At 43.8% G+C, this 22,816-nt stretch overlaps 1 protein-coding gene across 1 annotated transcript in view; it reads left to right on the top strand.

Annotated features, from left to right (window-relative positions):
* The first annotated feature begins 17,333 nt into the window (after positions 1–17,333).
* hspa13 (heat shock protein 70 family, member 13) overlaps positions 17,334–22,816 on the top strand; it is a 70,019-nt gene continuing 64,536 nt past the window's right edge. Inside the window, exon 1 of the mRNA XM_041211869.1 lies at positions 17,334–17,527. Coding sequence (XP_041067803.1) covers positions 17,503–17,527 — 25 coding nt within the window. The 5' untranslated portion in view covers positions 17,334–17,502. The remainder of the gene's footprint in view (positions 17,528–22,816) is intronic.

Genomic DNA, 22,816 nt, shown 5'->3' with positions numbered 1-22,816 from the left:
CTCCTTTGCTGAATTCTAAACTGCTCCCAATCCTCAGGTCTGTTTTTTCTGGCCAGGACCAGAAAGGGAACAGCTGTATACATATTGTGGTAACTAGAGCAAGTCAGAGGCTGGGAATTCTGTAGCTGGTATCTCATCTCCTGATTCCTCAAAGCCTGTCCACCATCTACAAGGCATAAGTCAGGAGTGTGATAGAATACTCTCCACTTGCCAGGATGAGTGCAGCTCCCACAACACCCAAAAATTTCAAGATCAACTCACACAAAGCAGTCGGCTTGATCAGCACCCCATCCACCACGTTAAACACTCACTCTCCCCACCAGTGGCACACAGTAGCAGCTGTATCTCACCAAGTGTCCTTCAGCAGAACCTTCTATCACCCAGAAGGGCAAGGGCAGCAAATACATGGGAACACCACTGCCTGGAGTGCCCCCTCCCAATCTCACATGGTCTTGATTTGGAAATGTATCGCCGTTCCTTCACTGTCGCTGGATCAAAGTCCTGGAGCTCCCTCCTTAACAGCACAGAGGGTGTACCTACACCACATGGACTGCAATGGTTCAAGAAATTGGTGGTGGCCACCTTCTCAAGGGCAATGAGGGATGGACAATAAATGTAGGCCTTTACAGTGACACTCACATGCCAAGGATGAATTTTAAAAAATCACATTGTGTCTTTCACAACTGCAGAACATCCCAAAAGCAGCAGCCGATCTATGTACAGCAGGACCACACATACTGCAATGTGACAATTAAACATAACTGACTGGATAATATGTTTTTAGTGATTTTGTTTGAGGAATAAATATTGACCAGGGCACCAAGGAGATCTTCTATGGAATAGTAGCCTTGGGGTCTTCTACGTCCATTGAGAGGACAGACAGGGCCTCAGTTTAATGCCTCATTCAAAAGACAACACCTGCAACACTGCAGCACTCACTCACTACTGGACTAGAAGTGTCAGCCCAGGTTAAGTGGTCAATTATCTTCAGTGAAACTTGAGCTCACAACCTTCTGAATCACAGTGAGTACTAGTCACTGAGCCACGACACTCACATAAAGGCTGTGCTACTTGCTGTGATTTCAGTGATGAGACTGCATTGGTGACTGTACTTTCAACCCATAGCTTCACAATTTGGAATTCTATCCTGAAGCCTCTCCACCTCCCTCTCACCCTTATATTTTTCCTCTAAACCAACCCTGCTTAGGGTCCTCCGCTGCTGCCGAATTATCAGACTGCTTACCCGGCGTCCAGTACTGGATGGCTGAAATATCTTCCAACTGAATATTGTTTTCGGTCCCTGTTCCAAGCATCATTCCCTAGCTGCTGACCCCATCCATCTCCCTGACATCAGACTGAGATTAAGCCAATCTGTTCTCTACCTTGGTTTCACATTTGGCCCTGGGATGAACTTCCGACCTCATTTTCAACTTCTGCTGAAACCCTAAATTCGTGCCTTTGCTACCTCAAAACTCGACTATTCCAATGCGCTCCTGGCTCTCCTTCCACATTCTACTGTCTGCAAACTTGAGGTCATCCAAACTTGAGGTCACCCAAGTCCCATTCCCCTATCACCCCTCTGCTTGTTGACCTACACTGGCTCCCAGTCAAGCAACATCTTGATTTTAAAATTCTCATCCTTGTTTTCAAATCTCCCCCTAACTTTACCCCTCCCTACCTCTGTAATCTCTTCCAGACCCACAACCCTCCAAGATTTCTGTGCTCCTCTAATTCTGGCCTCTTGTGTATTCCCAATTATTAATTGCTCCAGCACTCGTGGCCATGCCTTCAGCTGTCTAGACCCTAAGCTCTGGAATTCCCACCCCCCACCCCCCACTATACCTCTGCGCCTCTCTACCTCAGTTTCCTCCTTTAGGACACTCCATAATGCCTACCTCTTTGACCAAGCCTTTGGTCATCTGTCCTAATATCTCCTTATTGGACTCAGAGTCATACTTTGCTTTATAATGCTCCTGCAAAGCACTTTGGGGTGTTTAGGACATTAACGTTGCCATATAAATGTAAGTTGCTGCTATTGAAAAAGCCTATTCGTTTGACTAAGTCTTTGGTTGCCCCTGCCTGAACATTTCTTTCTTTTACTTGATGTCCACTTTTGCTAATTAAAGCCACTGAGAAGCCCTTGGGATGCTTTTTTTCTCTATTGAGACATGGGATGAAGGCTAGCAGGTGGCTAGGAAAGCTCCAGCCTTTCAATAAATCTGTAGGGCATGGATTCCAGGCCACTTTCATCTCATCTCACTCCCATTTGGGTTAATTGGCTTGTGATGGGACTTCCACCCTGATCTGAGAGGAAGTCCCACCTCTGAGAGCTCCCAGCAAATCTTAGTCCAGGTGTGCCACTGGATTGGCAAGGTTGGAGCCCAGTGTCTAATCACTAACAGGCAACCTCTGCTTGCAGGCTTTTCTTTGCCTTCAACTGCTAGCTTCATGGAGTTACCTATGAACCATCAACACGATTATACTCTAGCTACTCTGAGAACAACACCACTTCCCCCGGGGCCTCCCTGAGCCCCAGGTCTCAGCAGCACGGAGCTACCGATGGCTCCTGGAGCCTCTCTGATCCCCAGTCCCCTCAGCAGCATAGAGTTAACGGCAGCACTTCAGCAGTGTGGAACCCACCTTCGTTTGCTCCCAACTAACATGACCCTTGAACTGATCGGACCTCCCACCAGGGTTCCAGCCCCTGTTCTGAGGCAGGGGCACATGTAACAATCCTTGATACATTCTCGTCCTTCGGTGCAAAATTAACTTGGCTCCACACCCAAAACACACGCAAGGCAAAAAATATAGATTTTACCAAAATACCAAAGAGGATCAGGGAGTTTTCCAGGGATCTCACTCAATGTCCTCTCTCAACCAATACCAACAAAACTACAGAATAACATTTCCAGCGTCTTCAATATTTTGCCTTTTTTGTTTCATTGTTTAATTCATTGCCCCTTCTCGTGGCCTTCACTCAGTGCGATCCACTCTTCTTTCTGGTGGGGCTTTTGTTTATATCTTTTACCCTGTTGCAACAACAACTTGCACTTATAAAGTGCCTTTAATGCAGTAAAATGTCCCAAGTTGCTTCATAGGAACGTCATCAAATAGAATTTGGAGATATTAGCACGGGAGACAAGAAGCTTGGCCAAGGGGATAGGTTCTAAGGCGGAATGGGAGGTAGGGGGGGTGGAGAAGTGCAGGGAGGCAATTCCATGCGGCTGTAGGCTCAGACGCCAATGATCAGGATTTGAGGAGGGCAGATATCTCGGCTCGTTGTAGTGATGGAGGAGGTTACAGAGATAGGGAGGAGGTGAGGCCTTGGAGGGGTTCGAACCAAGGATGAGAATTTAAAATTGATGTAATGCCAGACCGGGAGCCAATGGAGGTCATCAAGCACTGGGAATGCTGAGTGAGCCGGACTGGTGCAAGTTAGGATATTGGCAGCACAGTTTTGGATGAGTATGGTTTATGGAGCGCACAAGATGGGAGGATGACCAGCAGAGCATTAAGCATTGAAATAGTCAAGTTTTTAGATAGCAAGGTTATGGATGTTACTTACTTAAAAGCTGTTCATTTCTAACATCCTGAAGTTCTGATAATATCATTAACCTAAAGTATTAACTGCTTCTCCCTCCACGAATTCTGACTGACTTATTGAGTGTTTTTGTTTTAGGATTTACTGTTTCATTAGGGATTTCTGGCATCCGCCATATTTCACTTTTTTAATGAATTAAATGGCTGTTTATCTCATTGCCATTTGTGGAATCTTGCAGTGTGTGGGAATGGGCTGTTGCCTTTGCTCATGTAACAAGAGTCTTTGCATTGCAAAACGATTCACAGAATCATGGAAGGATATCATGCAGAATTAGTCATTTGGTCCATCATGCCTGTGGGCTATTTCTTTGAAAAGACCTACCCAATACCCCTGTTCTTTCCTCATTGCCCTGCAATTTTTCCTTTTCAATTCTCTTTCAAAAGTGTCAGGATTACATTACATTTGCATGTAGGATATTAATCTCTAATTTCAGCAGCTGGTCAAGTATATACTGAGCTACTTTAAAAGGACTTTTAAAGACACTGACTTAAGATGGCTGCCACATGTCATTTGACATATCTGGTATTCAAGCTGGTCAGTTTCAGGAAGTTTCCAATGTGGGTTACAATTAGGACATGCCAAGGCAAATCTCCTATGAAATTTCACACCTGCTGATGGCAAGAGTTACTTCAAAGATGAAGTGAAATTTGTAATTGGCTCTCACCATTTAAACTTCTATGAAGCTACCTTTCAGGCAGAGACTGAAAGTCTACCTGAACAATGGCTATAAAGAAGGTGTTGATATGTTCTTCCTAGCTCATCACAGGGAAGAATGGTCTATTCAGAAGTGATGGCTGGGACATTAAAGAAATTAATCATCTAGTCCATAACACAATAACCAACGTCTGTCCAGACATGAGCCAATCAATTACCTTCCGTGGAATACCCAACTCATTGTGGGGAGAGAGGTCACGTGGCTAGAACAACCATTTTGTCTTTTATTACAGCACCCTGCTTGCTTTTCAGCAGTCTTGAAGTCTGCAATGGAGCAGTAACACCATCTTTCTCTCTCCCCTGTTCTCAAGTTCAGAGCCCTAACTCTGTTATATTTTTGGAACACATCACAGAGGTAGAGAATTCCAATTGAAAGGAACCTCAGACACAATAGCATCCACTTTTGGAAAATATGGATAACAGTTTAAAAGAGACTTTCTCCAGAAACTGCAGTTTACATGATCCTCAACCTCAGTGGAATTTCAAGACCAGCTCATGCCCCAGCCATGAACAACAGTGAAGGACTCCGAAACACTGGCCTCTTTTCTTTATCTTTTATCACTGAATCTTAATTTGGCCAAGCGTATGTGTGCGTGTGTGTGTGTGTGTGTCTTGATGTGTCTTAGCACAATAAAAACTAACCTCTTTGTGTTTAAATTCAAGAAAACCTGCCGGACTGAGTTCTTTGTGATCAGCACATAAATAGTTAAGTACAGACACTCAAGGAGGGGGAAAGAGTGGCTGAGTCCTGACATCCAGTCCTCTCTGGTCATAACAAAAGTTATTATTGAATCTGCCTCCAACACCCTTTCAGGCAGTGCACTCCAGATCACAATAACTCACTGTGTTAAAAATAAAACTACTCATCATCTGCCCCCCCGCCCCAACCCCAAACTGGATTTTTAGTCCAGTTATCTTAAATGTGTTTCTTCTAGCTACTGACCCTCTTGCCAATGGAAACGATTTTTTATTATTTGCTCCATCAAATTCGTCACAAATTTGGACATCTCTATTAAATCTCCCCTTAACCTTCCCTTCCCTGAGGAGAACAATAGCTTCTCCACTTAACCAAAGTCCCACATCCCTGGTAAGAGGTGGGGGAAGAAATAAATACAATAACTATCACCAGAGAAAAAATATTAGGGAAACTAATGGGGCAAAAGGCTGATGAGTCCCCTGGACCTGATGGGTTGCATCCTGGGATATTAAAGGAAGTAGCTGCAGAGATAGTGGATGCACTGGTAGTAATCTTCCAAGAATCCTTAGATTCTGGAAAAGTCCCAGAGGATTGGAAAATAGCCAATGTAACACCCTTATTCAAAAAGGGAGGGATACAAAAAACAGGTAACTATAGGCCAATTAGCTTAACATCTGTCATTGGAAACATGTTGGAGTCTATTATAAAGGATGTAGTAGCAGAGCATTTAGGATTACATAATCTTATCAAGCAGGGTCAGCATGACTTCATGTAGGGGAAATTATGCCTGACAAATTTATTAGAATTCTTTGAGGAGGTAACAAGAAGGATAGATAAAGGGGAAACAGTGATGTAATATATTTGGATTTCCAAAAGGCATTCGATAAGGTACCACACATAAGGCAACTTAATAAGATAAGAGCCTATGGTATTGGGGGTAGTATATTAGCATGGATAGAGGATTGGCTAACTAATAGGAGACAGAGGGTTGGGATATGGGGGCATTTTCAGGATGGAAACCTGTAACTCGTGGAGTGCCACAAGAATCAGTGCTGGGGCCACAATTATTTACAATATATATTAATGACTTGGATGAGGGAAGTGAATGTACTACCGCCAAGTTTGCAGATGACACAAAAATAGGTGGGAAGGCAAATGGTGATGATGACACAAAGAGTCCATGGGGTGGATATAGACAAGTTAAGTGAGAGGCAAAACGTGGCAGATGGAATATAATGTGGGAAAATGTGAGGTTATGCACTTTGGCAGGAAGAATAGAGGAGCTGAATATTAGTTAAATGGAGAAAGACTGCAGAAAGCTGCAGCACAGAGGGATTTGGGGGTCCTCGTGCATGAATCCAAAAAAGCTAACATACAAGTTCAACAGGTAATAGGGAAGGCAAATGGAATGTTGGCCTTTATTTCAAAGGGAATGGAGTATAAAAATAGGGAAGTTTTGCTAAAACTATACAAGGCACTAGTTAGACCACACCTAGAACGCTGTGAACAGTTTTGGTCCCCTTATCTAAGGAAAGATATACTGGCATTGGAGGCAGTCCAGAGAAGGTTCACTAGGTTGATCCCGGGTATGGAGGGATTTTCTTATGAGGAGAGGTTGAATTGGTTGGGCCTGTACTCATTGGAGTTTAGAAGAATGAGAGGTGATTTTATTGAAACATATAAGATTCCTAGGGGGCTTGACAGCGTGGATGCTGAGAGGTTGTTTCCCCTTGTGGGAGAGTCTAGGACCAGAGGGCATAATCTCAGAGTAAGGAGGCGCCCATTTAAAACAGAGATGAGGAGGAATTTCTTCTCTCAGAGGGTAGTGAATCTTTACTGTAGAGGGCTGTGGAGACAGGGTTGTTAAGTAAATTCAAGGCCGGGATAGACAGATTTTTAATCAGTGAGGGAATCAAGGGTTATGGGGAAAAGGCAGGAAAGTGGAGTCGAGGATTATCAGATCAGCCATGATCTCAATGAAAGGCAGAGCAGACTTGATGGGCCAAATGGCCTACTTCTGCTCCTACATCTTATGGTCTTATTCTGGTAAATCTCCTCTGCAACCCCTCCAAAGCTTTAACATCCTTCCTAAAGTTTCCTGCTTAGAATTAAGTGGTCACAATCCTGTGGCTGAGGTCTAACCAGTGCTGTGTTTAATAGGGGTATGACTCGAAGGAAAACAATGATAATTAGAGTCGGCTTGGGCCACGATGGTTTTTACCCACATTACAAATATCACTGAGTCATCTGAGGAGGTCAAGTCTACACACACTTAACACAGAAACAGGGATTTCAATGAACAAAGATAGCTCTCTTGCACCTCCATGTGGTTACTCAGGAAGATGCATTGTTCAAAACTTTGTTCTTGTTGCTTTGGGGCTGGACACTGGTGCATGGATCGGAGAATGGGGCCAGATAAAATACTTTTGATAAAGCTAGATGGACATAGAGCCAGGCAAAAATCTGTAGGACAGAGATAGTAAGAAATCTATATGATACAGAGACAGGGAGGAATCCATATGATGCAGAGGCAGCCTAGAATATATAGGATTCGGGCACAATCAGGAATCTATGCAATACAGGCTCTGTCAGGAATGTGCAGGATACATAGGCAGCCAGGGTACATAAAGCATCACAAATCTGTAGAATACAAACACAGTCAGGAATCTATAGGATTCAATCAATAGGACTGTGTAGTAATTATGGTTTGATTTAGTGTGTATGGTACCTTTAAGGATAATGCTTGTTAGGAAAGATCCCATGATCTGTAGTAACCAACAGGAGAGTAGCACGTGCTACCTCAGCAGTGTAGAGATAGAATTGGAGTCGAAAGAACACATGTAGTTGCTGCTGAGTATTTTGTAAATAAACTTAATGTTTCCGCTTAATAAGTGTCTGCAGTTCAACTCTATTACAAATAGTACAACTTGGTCACCCTACAACAAACTGACAATGAGGATAAAATAGGACTGAACAGAAGAAATCAAGTTAAAAAGAAATCAGCACTGTACCTCACCCAGTGATTGTAAGTAGCAAGCTCTGTTAGAATTGAAGAAGTTATCCTCTCTTAAAATGGCACAATTTTGGAGAATTAGTCCTTTTGAACCAGCCACAGATGATTGGTCTCGTTACATAGAATGCCTCACATTATTTTTTCAAGCGAATGAGATTATGGGGGGAAGAGAAGAGGCAAGCGATCCTCTTGAGTACTTGTGGGAGCAAAACCTACAGCTTGATTCAAAGTTTGATGGCACCCAGTGCGCCAGAGTCAGAGTTTCAGTGAATTGGTGGACCTCATGAAGGGTCATTTTCAACACAGTTCTATCTCAAGTATGAGAACACGTGCTACATGGTTGTTCACAGGAGCCCATATCTGATTAAATGAAACTGTACTTCAACAGAAGACATGAAATAACCAGTCAGGATGGCATTTTATTGTGGGGTGCAAAAGTGATAGTTCCTCCAAAGGGAAGGGAGCCAATTTTAGTTGAACTACACAATGCCCATCCAGGAATTTCCTGAATGAAGACCATAGCATGCTGCTATTTATGGTGGTCTGGGATGGATGGCAAAATAGAGAGTATGACAAAGCACTGTGTGCAATGTCGGTAACTGCCAAAGTTGCCAGTGACAGCTCCATTACACGTGTTGGAGTGGCCAGGTAGACCCTGGGTGCAGTTACACATTGACTATGTTGGACCTATCCTGGGAATAATGTTTCTGCTCATTGTTGATGCCCATTCAAAATGATTGGACGTTTATGAGGTGAAGTCACCAATGCCAGTTGCTACAATTGAGAAACTACATCAGAGTTTTGCCATTCACCAAATACCAGAAGTAGTTGTTTCTGATAACGGCACAGCATTTACGAGTGCTGATTTTCAATGGTTTATCAGCCTTAATAGTATCACGCATGTAAAAACTGTACTGTAACACCCTTTCTCAAATGGACTGGCCAAAAGGGCAATTCAAACGTTCAAGGAAGGCATGAGAAAGCTAACTGGTGATTACTTGGCAGCCAAGCTAGCACGCTTTCTTTTTCATTACAGGACAACCCCTCACACAACAACAGGTGTCACACCTGTGGAGTTATTGTTGAAACATCATCTCAGGACGAGATTGAGCTTAATAAATTCTGAATTTAGAGGGGAAGGTGGAAAAGAGTCAGGGAAGCCAAAAAATTAGACATGACTGGCATAGTTGTGAGAGCAAATTTACCGTGGGAGAGACGGTATATGTGAAAGACATTGGGGAAGGGCCAAAATGGTTAGCAGGTGAAATAATTGCAGTGACTAGACCTCTATCTTACCACATGGAGGTGGAAGGCCAGATCATCTGTAAGCACGTGGACCATTTAAGGATGAGAGAGACAAATCATCAAAGATTTGGTTCCACCAGTGATCATGACCAGTCTGTGTTCCCTGTTGAGGATACTCAACGCAGGACTGACATGTCTGATGCTCCTGTAAGAGTTGAGGATACAGAACTGCAAGTGCCCACCGAAGCACCTGAGGTTCAGGCAACTCCGGAAAAGGAGATTCCTGACAAAGAATCTGAAGTTGTGGAGCTGCGACATTCCACATGTACCAGGAAACCACCTGGAAGACTGGACTTGTAATTCCTTACCCAGCGTAAATATTATGTTGTCTTGAAAAAATATACACTTGCAAATATAAGATATAAAGCCGAGCTAATGGAGGGGGTGGGGGGGGGTGGAGATGTAATAATAATGGGTTTTTTTTAGTGTGTAATGTGCCTTTAAGAATAATACTTGTTAGGAAAGATCACATGATCTGTAGTAACCAATAGGAGAGTAGTGTGGGCTACCTCAGTAGTGTAGAGATGGAGTTGGAGTTGAAAGCACACGTGTAGTTGCTGCTAAGTATATTGTAAATAAACTTACTGGGCAGGCCCGCACCGACCCGATCAGGCGTAAAATAGTGCGCGATGAGGTCGGGCAAACATCCCAACGTCATCCCGCACTCATGCGATATTTCGGTTGGCAGGCGCGTGCAAGAGTTGGCAGCGCATCCACTGGCAATTTAGAGGCTTATTAAGGCCATTAATCAATGAATTAAAAGCCCGTCCAGCCTTATGGTTGGCGGGTGGGCAAATCGGCCTAGCGGCTTCGGAGTTTCTGGGAAACCTCTCATCCACGGCAGGATGAGTCTCCCACCGTTAATTTAAAAAAAATAAAAATGTTTTGACATAATTTTTATTACGTTTATGTTCATGTGAGTGAGTCCTATGCGGGGACATTTTTTTTCACATTTTCAAAACCTTTACTTTTGTCTTTACAATTCTTCATCTCCCTGAGGCCTTCGGGGACCTCTCAGCGCTCGCTCGCTCGAGCAAGCGCAGGCCTTGGCGCTCACCCTCCTCCCGCTACCCCCTACCCCCACCTCCCCCCCACCCCTCGCCCCCACACACACACACCCCGGCGACGCTGAACTTCTCAGAGCACCTTTCAGGCTGGATAGCCATTAATTGGCCAGCCAGCGTGAAATCGCGGCTGGGGGGGGCGGGGGTGCCTATCGGAGGTGGCGGAACGTTTCCCCAGCCACTCTCGGGCCTGATCTCCACACTCGCCCAATGACCCGAAAACCCCGCCCAATGTTTCCGCTTGAGAAGTGTCTGCTACCAGTAGAACATCTCAGCCACCCAACAACAGATGGGTTCTCGAAAGCTTCGAGAACGAGAGGGCACAGGTTTGGAAAAGAGGTAAAAGCGGTGTAAAGAGGAACTTTGTCACGCAGCGAATGGTTAAGGGCGGGAATGCACCGCGTGAGACTGTGGTGCAGGCAGGCTCTACTGAGGTTTTACAAAGGGAATCAGACTGTTCTCTGAAAAGGAACAACGTTCAGGATTGTCGAGAGAGAGGGCGGGCGGATGGCACAAAGGGAGCTGCTCGTTTGGAGACCCGGTGCAGACACGATGGGCTGAATGGCCTCCTTGTGTGCTGTAACAATTCTGTGATGTTGTTGTTGTTGTTCCTGATCTGGATCGTATGTCATCATTTGATCAAGGGGAGGTGGTGCTGCAGTGGTAATGTCCAGAGGCCCAGTTTAATGCTCAGGGTTCAAATTCCACCACGGGCAGCTGGTGGAATTGAAATTCAATGAACAAATCTGGAGTTAAAAACTAGTCTCAATTATAGTAACATAGCTGATATTGTAAAAAACCCATCAGGTTCAGTATTGCCCTTTAGCAAAGAAATGGCCTACTTGTGACTCCAGATCCACTGTGATTGACTCTGAAATGGCCCAGCAAGCCACTTGGTTTTATCAAACTGTTACAAACACTAACAGGAATGAAACAGGACGGACGAGCCGGTATAGACCTAGGCACTGGAAATGACAATGGCAAACCCAGCCCTGTCGACTCTGAAAATTCATCATTACTAACAGCATGGGTCAAAACTGGGACAGCCATCCCACAGGCTGGTCAAGCAACATAGTCACACTCACAGAATCGTACCTTACAGTTAATGTCCCAGACACCACCATCACCATCCCTGGGTCTGACCTGTCCCACTGGCAGGACAGACCCAGTGGAGGTGGCAGTGCAGTGGTTTACAGTCGGGAGGGAGCATGGACGTGGGAGTCCTCAACATTTGCTCTGGACCCCATGAAGCCTCATGGCATCAGCCAAACGTGGGCGAGGAAACGTCCTGCTGGCCCAATCGTCCCCCACCGCTAACCGCACCCCTTGGCCTGCCTCAGCTATAAATCGGTACTCTACATGTTGAACCTGAATTGGAAGGAGCACTGATTGTGGCAAGGACATAGAATGGGTGGGGGACTTAAAGGTCCATCACCAAGAGTGGCTCAGCAGCATCAATACTGACCCAGCTGGCTGAGCCTGAAAGGACTTGGCCTCCAGACTGAGTCTGTGGCAGGTGGTGAGGGAACCAACAAGATGGAGAAACATACTTGACCTTTTTCTCACTAACCTGCCAGCCGCAGATTCATCTGTCCATGACAGTATTGGCAGGAGTGATCACCGCACAGTCATTGTGGAGATGAAGTCCTGCCTTTACATTGAGGATACCCTCTATCGTGTTGTGTGGCAGTATCACTGTGCTAAAAGGAGTAGATTTCAGACAGATCCAGCAACTCAAGAGGTTCTGTGCACCATCAGCAGCAGCAGAATTGTGTTTGACCACAATCTATAACCTCATGACCTGGCATATCCCCCACTTTAGCATTACCCATTAAGACAGGGATCAACCCTAGTTCAATGAAGAGTACAGGAAGGCATGCCAGGAGCATAGCCAGGCATACCTAAAAAAGAGGTGCAGCTACAACGCAGGACTACTTGCGTGCCAAACAGCATAAGCAAGTGATAGACAGAGCTAAGCAATCCCACAATCAACAGATCAGATCTAAGCTCTGCAGTGCTGCCACATCCAGCCGTGAATGGTGGTGGACAATTAAACAACTCACTGGAAGAGGAGGCTCCACAAATATCCCCATCCTCAATGATGGAGGAGCCCAGCACATCAGTGCAAAAGATAAGGCTGAAGCATTTGCTACAATCCTCAGCCAGAAGTGCCGAGTGGATGATCCATCTCGGCCTCCTCCAGGGGACCCCAGCATCTCAGATGCCAGTCTTCAGCCAATTCGACTCACCCCACGTGATATCAAGATACGACTGAAGGCACTGGATACTGCAGATGCTATGGGCCCTGACAATATTCCAGCAATAGTACAGAAGACTTGTGCTCCAGAGCTAGCCACATTCCAGCCAAACTTTTTCAGTACAGCTACAATGCTGGCATCTACCCGGCTTTGTGGAAAATTGCCCAGGTATGTCCTGTACACAAAAAGCAGGACAAATCCAACCTGGCCAATTCCTGCCCCATCAGTCTACCCTTGATCATCAGCAAAGTGATGGAAAGGGTCATTGACAGTGATGTGAAGTGGCACTTACTCAGCAAACCTAGCAAAACTGAAGTCAATGGGAATCAGGGGGAAAAGTCTCTGCTGGTTAGAGTCATACCTAGTACAAAAGATGGTTGTGGTTGTTGGAGGTCAATCATCTCAGTCCTAGGACATCACTGCAGGATTCCTCAGGGTAATGACCTCAGCCCAACCATCTTCAGCTGCTTCATCAATGACCTTCCTTCCATCATAAGGTCAGAAGTAGGGATGTTCGCTGATGATTGCACAATGTTCAGCACCATTCACGACTCCTCAGATATTGACGCAGTCCATGTCCATAAGTAGTAAGACGTAGACAATATTCAGGCTTTGGCTAATAAATGGCAAGTTATATCCGTGTCACACAAGTGCCAAGCAATGACCATCTCCAGCAAGAGAGAATCCAACCATCGCCCCTTGACATTCAATGGCATTACCATCACTGGATCTCCACTATCAACATTCTGGGGCTTACCAGAAACTGAATGGGGTCAGCCATTTACATACTGTGGCTACAAGAGCAGTATTTCATTGGTTGTAAAACATTTGGGACATTCTGAGGTCATTAAGATCCCTTTGTAATTGACGGTTACCTATGTTTTTCCATTACAATGGGAAAAGAAGGAATTTATGAACACTAAAAATCTAGGAATCTATGGATAGAATGGGAAAATAAAGTTCATGCAGAATATCAGCCATGATCTGAATGAATTGCAGGGCAGGTTCAAGAGGCCCTATGGCCTACACCTGTTCCTTTTTTAATGTTCTTATGCTTATGAGAAATGAGAATCTCTCATGCGGTTGGGGTCAAAATTACTCCAATAGCTTCCCCGGCCCGGAGGCTGTCAGGCAAAACTCAGAATGTCTTCCTTCTCCATGTGAACCACTCTTGCTTCATTTATTTCAGTTTAAGGTTGGCCCCTGTCCCACTGTAACACCCAGGAGTTATGTACAGAAATGGCAAAGGCCCTTATTTATATTTAAGTATACATTTAAGGATGAAAACTATCCAAGGGCATGTAGGCCACGAGATTGCCAAGTTGATACCTCAAACATTCACTCCCTCCACCACTGCTGCACTGTTGTCGCACAGTGTACCATCCACAAGAGGCACTGTAGCACATCCCAAACCTGCAACCTCGACCAATTAGGGCACCACCACCTCCAGTTTCCCCCTGTCCTGGCTTGGAAATATAGCTGCCATTGCATCATTGTGACTGCATCAAATCCTGGAGCTCCCTCCCTAACAGCGCTGTGGGAGTACCTCTATTACACGGGACTGCAACAGTTCAAGGCCAGTATCACCTTCTCAGGGAACTAAGGGCATGCAATAAATGCCATCCTTGCTTTGAATGTCCGTATCCTTCCATGGCTTCCCTCTCCCTATCTCTGTAACCTCCTCCAGCCTTAAAAGCCTCTAAAATCTCTGCCCTCCTCCAATTCTGCTCTCTCGAGCATTCCCGATTTTAGCCACTGCACCAATGGTGGCTGTGCCTTCAGCTACCCAGGCTCTAAGCCTGGAATTCCCTCCCTGAACCTGTCCGTGTCACCACCTCCATCTCCTCCTTTTAAGATGCTTCTTAAAACAGTTTTGACCAAGGTTTTAGACACCAATCCTAATGGTGCAAAAACAAAAAGTGCTGGTGATATTCAGCAGGTCAGGCACATTGATGGAGAGAGAAACAAAGTTAGCAATTTAGGTTGATGACTTTTCATCTGAATACTGATGTAGTCACTGACCTGAAACATTAGCTCTGTTTCGCATTCCACAGATGCTTCCGGACTTCCTGAGTATTTTCAGCACCTCCACTTTCTATTTGAGATTTTCACCATCTTCAGTATTTTCTAATCTCCACAAAGGCAACAGCAACCCATAGATTTTTAAGCAGACACCAGACAAAGTATTTTCACCTTACAAATTCAAAATGAGGTTCCTTTCACTTTGGTTCCTGTGGAGACAGTTGTAGGCTTACAGATGCTTTAATCTTACATTGCCTCTGCCCTGCACAAACACAACTGCTGTCTGTTATATCCAACACAGCTCATTGAATGTAAATTCTCATTGTACCATCAGCCTCTTTGAACTCCACCTCTCCTAACAATAAAACCCCTTTCATAGTACCAATTTTATTAGTAATATAAACATATGGCCTCTGCAAACTAGGTGCCAGATTTCATTCCACTTCTTGAATGCTCTATTCAAAAAATGCAAATGCACTCTACCTCTCTTATGTCTCAAAACTAGCACACATCAAAGCACCTAGACTAGCTGGCTTTACTCCAATTAAGATGCACCCACAGGCTAAACCTCTATTTTAAAAGATGTATATTTTCCAATATTATATACATTAATAGCTTCATAACACATGTTTAACTATATTAAGGCTCTATACAAATGTTATTGAGTATATTTAAAAGTATAAATAGGATAGAATCAGAGAGGTCTCAATGAAGATGGCAAATTATAGGCAGAAACCCTTAACTAATTTAAAAGGTGTCTGGATATGCATGTCAAGTGTCACAACCTGCAGGGCCATAGACCAAATGCTGGAAAGTGAGATTAGGCTGGGTGGCTCACTTTTCAACCAGTGTAAAAACAATGGGCCAAGTGGGGTCTTTCTATGCTTTGGTTCTATGATCTTTATGAAGTGTAAACTCCACAGTTTAGTCCTCTCATTCTTCTGTTCTCTACCCAAAGGCAGGTCCAACTACAACACCAAGACCTCCACCATGGGTAGGCAAGGATGTAGGCCCTGAGTCCACCCCAGCTTGAACAGGAATTGAACGCTGCGCTATTGGCACCAATCTGAGCCACACCAGCCATCCAGCTAACTGGGCCACCCCAAGAAGTCCAAGTTGCTGTAGCGACATTTACATACATGTTGTAGTCTGGAGCTATGGATAGTGATGGTAGATGGTTTCATTTGTTGCCCTTTACTTGTGTTGTCCATTTTGGCAGGAAGAATAAAAAAGAAGCATACCATCTAAGTGATGAGAGGTCGCAGAGCTCTGAGATGCAGAGGGATCTGAGTGTTCTAATGCATGAATTGCAAAAGATTAGTATGCAGGTACAGCAAGTAATTAGGAAAGTTAATAGAATGGTATTGTTTATTGTGAGGGCAATTCAATACAAAAGTAGGGATATTATGCTTCAATTATACAGGGCATTGGTGAGACCACATCTTGGGTACTGTTTACAGTATTGGTCTCCTTATTTAAAGAAGATGTAAATGCATTGGAGTAAGGTCAGAGAAGCTTTATTAAATTAATACCTGTAATAAGCAGGTTGTTTTATGAGGAAATGTTGAACAGGCTAGGCTTCATCTGTGGAGTTGAGAAGAATAAGAGGCAGCTTGATTGAAATATATAAGATTCTGAGGAGTCTCATAGGGTGGATGTTGAAAGGATATTTTGCCTTGTGGGAGAACCTGGAATTATGGGTTACTGTTTAAAAATAAGGGGTTACCCTTTTAAAACAGGGATGAGGAGAAGCTTTTTCTCTCAGAGGGTCGTGAGTATTTGGTGGTGGTGGAAACAGTGTCTTTGAATGTTTTTAAGGCAGAGGTAGACAGGTCCTTGGTAAGCAAGGGGCTGAAAGGTTATTGGGGGTAGGTAGAAATGTAGAGTTGAGGTTACAATCAGATCAGGCTCAAGGGTTGAGTGGCCTACTCTTAATTCGCATGTTTATAGTTCTTCTGGCTCAATGAGATTTCACAATTCGGAGTGACTTGGTAAATACTGATAGTCAGTATTTAGTTTTTCTCAAAACTATTTATTTACACCCAAGACCTCTTGGTAAGTACATTGTTCCCTGGACACAGACTGATGTCTCTGACTCTAATGTCATGCTTACATCATCTAATTAATAAAACCATTAATCCTTTACAGTAGAGGCTCCAATTTTTTTCCATCACATGGCTGACCAGGAATCTCTTTCCACCTGCCATAGGTGCATGTTGGAAGGATTTACAAGTTGATACTCAGCCTACTTGGTTGCACTATGAATACATCTCCTATGGTCCTAGAGTAGGACTTGAACCCAGAACCTCTGGTTTAGGAGGAAAGGACACTACCCGCTGCACCCCAAGAGCCATAGTACAAACGTTATAAATTAACAAGCGGACTTATACAGTGCCCCAGATGCCTAGTAAACACTAGATTAAGAATTTGAGTTAGATGCTGTCTTCCTCCTCCGACCTGTAGGTGCCAGTGTCAGTAACGCAGCCTGGGAGGGGCTGCTCCTGCCTCCTTCGGATCCTCGTCAGCTCTCCTTCCCCAGCGTCCTCCGCCGTGGGCTCGCGGGGCACGCCGGGGGTTGTAGTCCCAAAAAACCCGGATGTCATGGGAAAGGCAGAACAGGAAAGGCGGGGAAGACGACAAGTCCCGGCATCCCCTGGGTGCCGCTAGGGACAGTCAGCTTTGTGAGGAGAGTCGGTTTCTGGATCCTCGGTGGCGGTGCCGGAATCAGAGCGGGACCAACGCGGGATAAGAGCTGGTCACCACTGGGACCAACGCGGGATCACAGCGGGACCAAAGCGGGCGTAGCGCTCTGAACAAGCTGTCACACTATGGCCGGAGCGATGGCCATCCTGGGTGAGTGTCCCCTGTCTCCGGGATCAGTCTGTGTCCACAGGGCATCTTACAGAACAATCTCCCATTATATACATTAATCATATATCCCCATAGTCTCACTGCCTATAGACCTATTTCCCGAAATATACATTGATTATATATCCCCATAGTCTCACTGCCTATAGACCTATTTCCCGTAATATACATTGATTATATATCCCCATAGTCTCACTGCCTATAGACCTATTTCCCGTTATATACATTAATCATATATCCCCATAGTCTCACTGCCTATAGACCTATTTCCCGTTATATACATTGATTATATATCCCCATAGTCTCACTGCCTATAGACCTATTTCCCGTTATATACATTAATCATATATCCCCATAGTCTCACTGCCTATAGACCTATTTCCCGTTATATACATTAATCATATATCCCCATAGTCTCACTGCCTATAGACCTATTTCCCGTTATATACATTGATTATATATCCCCATAGTCTCACTGCCTATAGACCTATTTCCCGAAATATACATTGATTATATATCCCCATAGTCTCACTGCCTATAGACCTATTTCCCGTTATATACATTGATTCTATATCCCCATAGTCTCACTGCCTATAGACCTATTTCCCGAAATATACATTGATTATATATCCCCATAGTCTCACTGCCTATAGACCTATTTCCCGAAATATACATTGATTATATATCCCCATAGTCTCACTGCCTATAGACCTATTTCCCGAAATATACATTGATTATATATCCCCATAGTCTCACTGCCTATAGACCTATTTCCCGAAATATACATTGATTATATATCCCCATAGTCTCGCTGCCTATAGACCTATTTCCCGTTATATACATTGATTATATATCCCCATAGTCTCACTGCCTATAGACCTATTTCCCGAAATATACATTGATTATATATCCCCATAGTCTCACTGCCTATAGACCTATTTCCCGAAATATACATTGATTATATATCCCCATAGTCTCACTGCCTATAGACCTATTTCCCGAAATATACATTGATTATATATCCCCATAGTCTCACTGCCTATAGACCTATTTCCCGAAATATACATTGATTATATATCCCCATAGTCTCACTGCCTATAGACCTATTTCCCGTTATATACATTGATTCTATATCCCCATAGTCTCACTGCCTATAGACCTATAGATTGTTCATATATCCCTATAGTCTCACAGCCTATAGACCGATCTCCCATTATTTGTGTTAATCACATACCCCTATAGTCTCACAGCCAATGGACCTATCTCCCATTATATATATTGATCATATATTCCTAAAGTCTCACCGCCTATAGACGTATCTCCCATTATATACATTGGTCATATATCCATATAGTCTCACAGCCTATAGACCTATCTCTCATTATATACATTGGCCATATATCCCTACAGTCTCACAGCCTATAGACCTATTTCCCATTATATATGTTAATCACATACCCCTATAGTCTCACTGCCTTTAGACCTATCTCCCATCATATACATTGACCATATATCTCTATATTCTCACTGCCTATAGACCTGTCTCCCATTATTTGGGTTGATTGTATATCCCCATAATCACACTGCTTACAGAGCAGCACAGCATCTGTTCGATATATACTAACATCTCTGGTAACCACACATTAGGAAGAATGTGAAGGCTTTAGAAAGTGTGCAGAAAAGATTCATGAGCATGATTCCAGGAATGAGGAACTTCAGTTACATGGATAGATTGGGGAAGCTGGGACTGTTTTAATTGGAGAAGAGAAGGCTAAGAGGAGATTTGATGGAGGTGCTCAAAATCATGAGTGTCTGGATAGACTAGATAGAGAAAAACTGTTCCCATTGGAGGAAAGATCGAGAACCAGAGGTCTCAGATTTAAGATAATTGACAAAAGAACCTGAGGTGACAGGAGGAAAAACATTTTTTACCCAGCAAGTGGTTAGGATCTGGAATGCACTGCCTGAGTGTGTGGTGGAGGCAGATTCAATCATGGTTTTCAAAAGGGAACTGGATAAGCGTCTGTTGAGAAAAAAAAAATTGCAAGGCTATGGGGAAAAGGCAGAGATGTGGGACTAGCTAAATTGCCCTTGCCAAGCTGAATAGCCTCCTGTGAATAATCATGCTATGATGTCCCATTATATATGTCCATCATATATTCCTCTCTTAACATAGAGCAATATAGCATCTCCTAGAGATGTACCAGCATATTCCATTATATACAGACATCTATCATGTATCCCTATAATAACACTACTTAGAGAAATGTAACGCTGCTTGTTACCTCCTGTCATCTTATTTTAAATATCGTTATAGTAACTTTGTACTTATGGAGCAGTAATTGCTTGTATTTATTTGATATAAACCTGTCATCTTGTATATATAATTCTTAGCTGTAGGAAATAAATATATTGATCTGTATGATATTTCCCTCTGTATAAAATAAATATGTACATATATAGATATGTATGTAATCTCTTCCTGTGCATGCTGTGTGTTTATAATTATCCAAAATATGTAGTTTTTGCATATAATTTATTTATTTGTGTAGATATACATTTTATGTATATTCTATGTGTATACCCTGCCTTTGCTTTTGGGTTAATGCAGGATCTGGCTCAGCTGTGTTGCCTGCATGATCAAATGGCCTCCTGACGCTCATGGTGTCGGGTCACATGAGGCTAGTGACCACTTGGCTGCGTACTGAAGGGCCCTTGTGGAGATGGGGGGGAAGCTCCCTGGTTAAAAAGGCACCTTCAGAAAGAGTGGGGGAGAAGTTCCAGTGAAGTTAGCGTCATTGCTGAACATGTACTGGAAGGTCATCATGCACATGCTGACGTGTGATTTTGGTACTGGATGTTACAGTATTTTTAACTGTGCCCTGAATATCCTTCAATCCCAATCTGTGCTCCTGAAAACAAACCAAACATTAGATGTATTTTTGTCGAGATAAGATCCAAAGCATTTGGTGCAGGAGGTATTTTTTGGAGAGCTGGCAGTTGTTGATTAAAGAGGTGACATTTTTGTTGGCAGTGCAAAGCCTTCTGAGAAAAAATAACTTTGTATTAATTTGAACTTGAAAAGATGTGTGTTACTCATTGGGATGTCAGTGTTACTGTACTGGACACTGAATATGACTACCTCTTACTGTGCCAGACAATATATGTATTCAGAGGAGTATGGTAGTGCAGTGGCTATGTCGCTGGGCTAATAATCTAGGGGGATAAACTTCCTGAACTTTGTATTTAGATTCAGTTTTAAAAGAATAGATAAACCTGCAAGCAAAAAGCTGGCTTCAGTAAAAGTGACTATGATGCTGTTCGATTGACATAAAACTTAGCTGGCAAGAAAATCTTCCATCCTTATCCTGTCTGGCCTTTGTGACTCCAATCCCACATGGTTTTTAACTGCTTCTGAAATGGCCGCTCAACTGTGTCAATACAGGGCATCCAGGGATGAGCAATCACTGTTGACCTTTCCAGTGAAGCCCACATCTTGGCGATGAATTATGTTCTAAAATTATTACTGTAGCAGGCATTGTGTTAGTGAGCTGGGGAATTGAGCAGAGTTGCATCAGTAAACTCTCATCCAGTGAAGGTTGCACTGAGACACAATGCTCAGCATCCAAAATCCTAGGCAGATTGAGAGCTATATTTTTAGTATTGGGCTGTGATGTTCCCCTCTAATTTTCCCCTTTTGTTGATTGAGGAAGGAGTGTTAGCCAGGGCTCCAGGAGAGATCTTTTTTTTTTAACAATAGTCCAGGAGCTTACTCGGGTGGCAGTTGTTCATTGCTGAGTGCTATAGCGAAGACTTCGACTAACAGCAGGATCAGGCTCATCTGCGATGCATCTCTGGTCAGTCAGGCCCCAGACACTCAGTATCCAGGGCACATCACATAAAGTTTGACTCTTGCATAAATGCGATTGGATTGTGGAACAATACTGCCACAAGTATCATAGGAACATAGAAAATAGGAGCAAGAGTAGGCCATTCGGCCCTTTGAGCCTGCTCCACCATTCATTATGCTCATGGCTTATCATCCAACTCAATAGCCTGCTCCTGCTTTCTCCCCATATCCTTTGATCCCTTTCGCCCCAAGAACTATATCTAACTCCTTCTTGAAAACATACACTGTTTTGGCCTCAACTACTTTCTGTGGTAGCGGCTTCCACAGACTCATCTCTCTCTGGGTGAAGAAATTTCTCCTCATCTCAGTCCTAATCGGTCTACCCCGTATCCTCAGACTGTGACCCCTGGTTCTGGACTCCCCCACCATCGGGAACATCCTTCCTGCATCTACCCTGTCTAGTCCTGTTAGAATTTTATAGGTTTCTATGAAATCCCTCCTCATTCTTCTGAACTCCAGCGAATATAATCCTAACCGACTCATTCTCTCCTCAAATGTCAGTCCCGCCATCCCAGGAATCAGTCTGGTAAACCTTCGCTGCACTCCTTCTATAGCATAACATCCTTCCTCAGATAAGGAGACCAAAACTGCACACAATATTCCAGGTGTGGTCTCATCAAGGCCCTGTATAATTGCAGCAAGACACCCCTGCTCCTGTACTTGAATTCTCTTGCTATGAAGGCCAACATACCATTTGCCTTCTTTATCACCTGCTGCACCTGCATGCTTACCTTCAGCGTCTGGTGTATGAGGACACCCAGGCCTCGATGCACATTCCTCTCTCTCAATTTATAGCCATTCAGATAATAATCTGCCTTCCTGTTTTTGCTACCAAAGTGGATAACCTCACTTTTATTCACATTATATTGCATCTGCCATGCATTTGCCCACTCACTCAGCTTGTCCAAATCACACTGAGGCATCTCTGCATCCTCCTCACAGCTCACCCTCCTACCCAGCTTTGTGACAGTTGCAAATTTGGAGATACTACATTTAGTTCCCTTATCTAAATCATTAATATATGTTATGAATAGCTGGGATCCCAGCACCGATCCCTGCAGCACCCCACTAGTCACTGTCTGTCATTCAGAAAAAGACCCGTTTATTCCTACTCTTTGATTCCTGCCTGCCAACCAGTTTACTATCCATCTCAATACACTAACCCCCATCGCGTGCACTTTAATTCTACATGCTTCTGTGGGACTTTGTCGAAAGCCTTCTGAAAGTCCAAATAAACCACATTCACTGGCTCCCCCTCATCAACTCTACTAGTTACATCCTCGAAAAATTCCAGTGGATTTGTCAAGCGTGATTTCCCTTTCGTAAATCCACGGTGACTCTGTCTGATTCTGCCACTGTTTTCC

This window comes from Carcharodon carcharias, chromosome 18 (assembly GCF_017639515.1).
Source record: "Carcharodon carcharias isolate sCarCar2 chromosome 18, sCarCar2.pri, whole genome shotgun sequence".
Lineage (NCBI taxonomy): Eukaryota > Metazoa > Chordata > Chondrichthyes > Lamniformes > Lamnidae > Carcharodon > Carcharodon carcharias.
The sequence above is the reverse complement of the archived record's forward strand: the minus strand, read 5'-3'. Positions and strand labels throughout refer to the sequence as shown.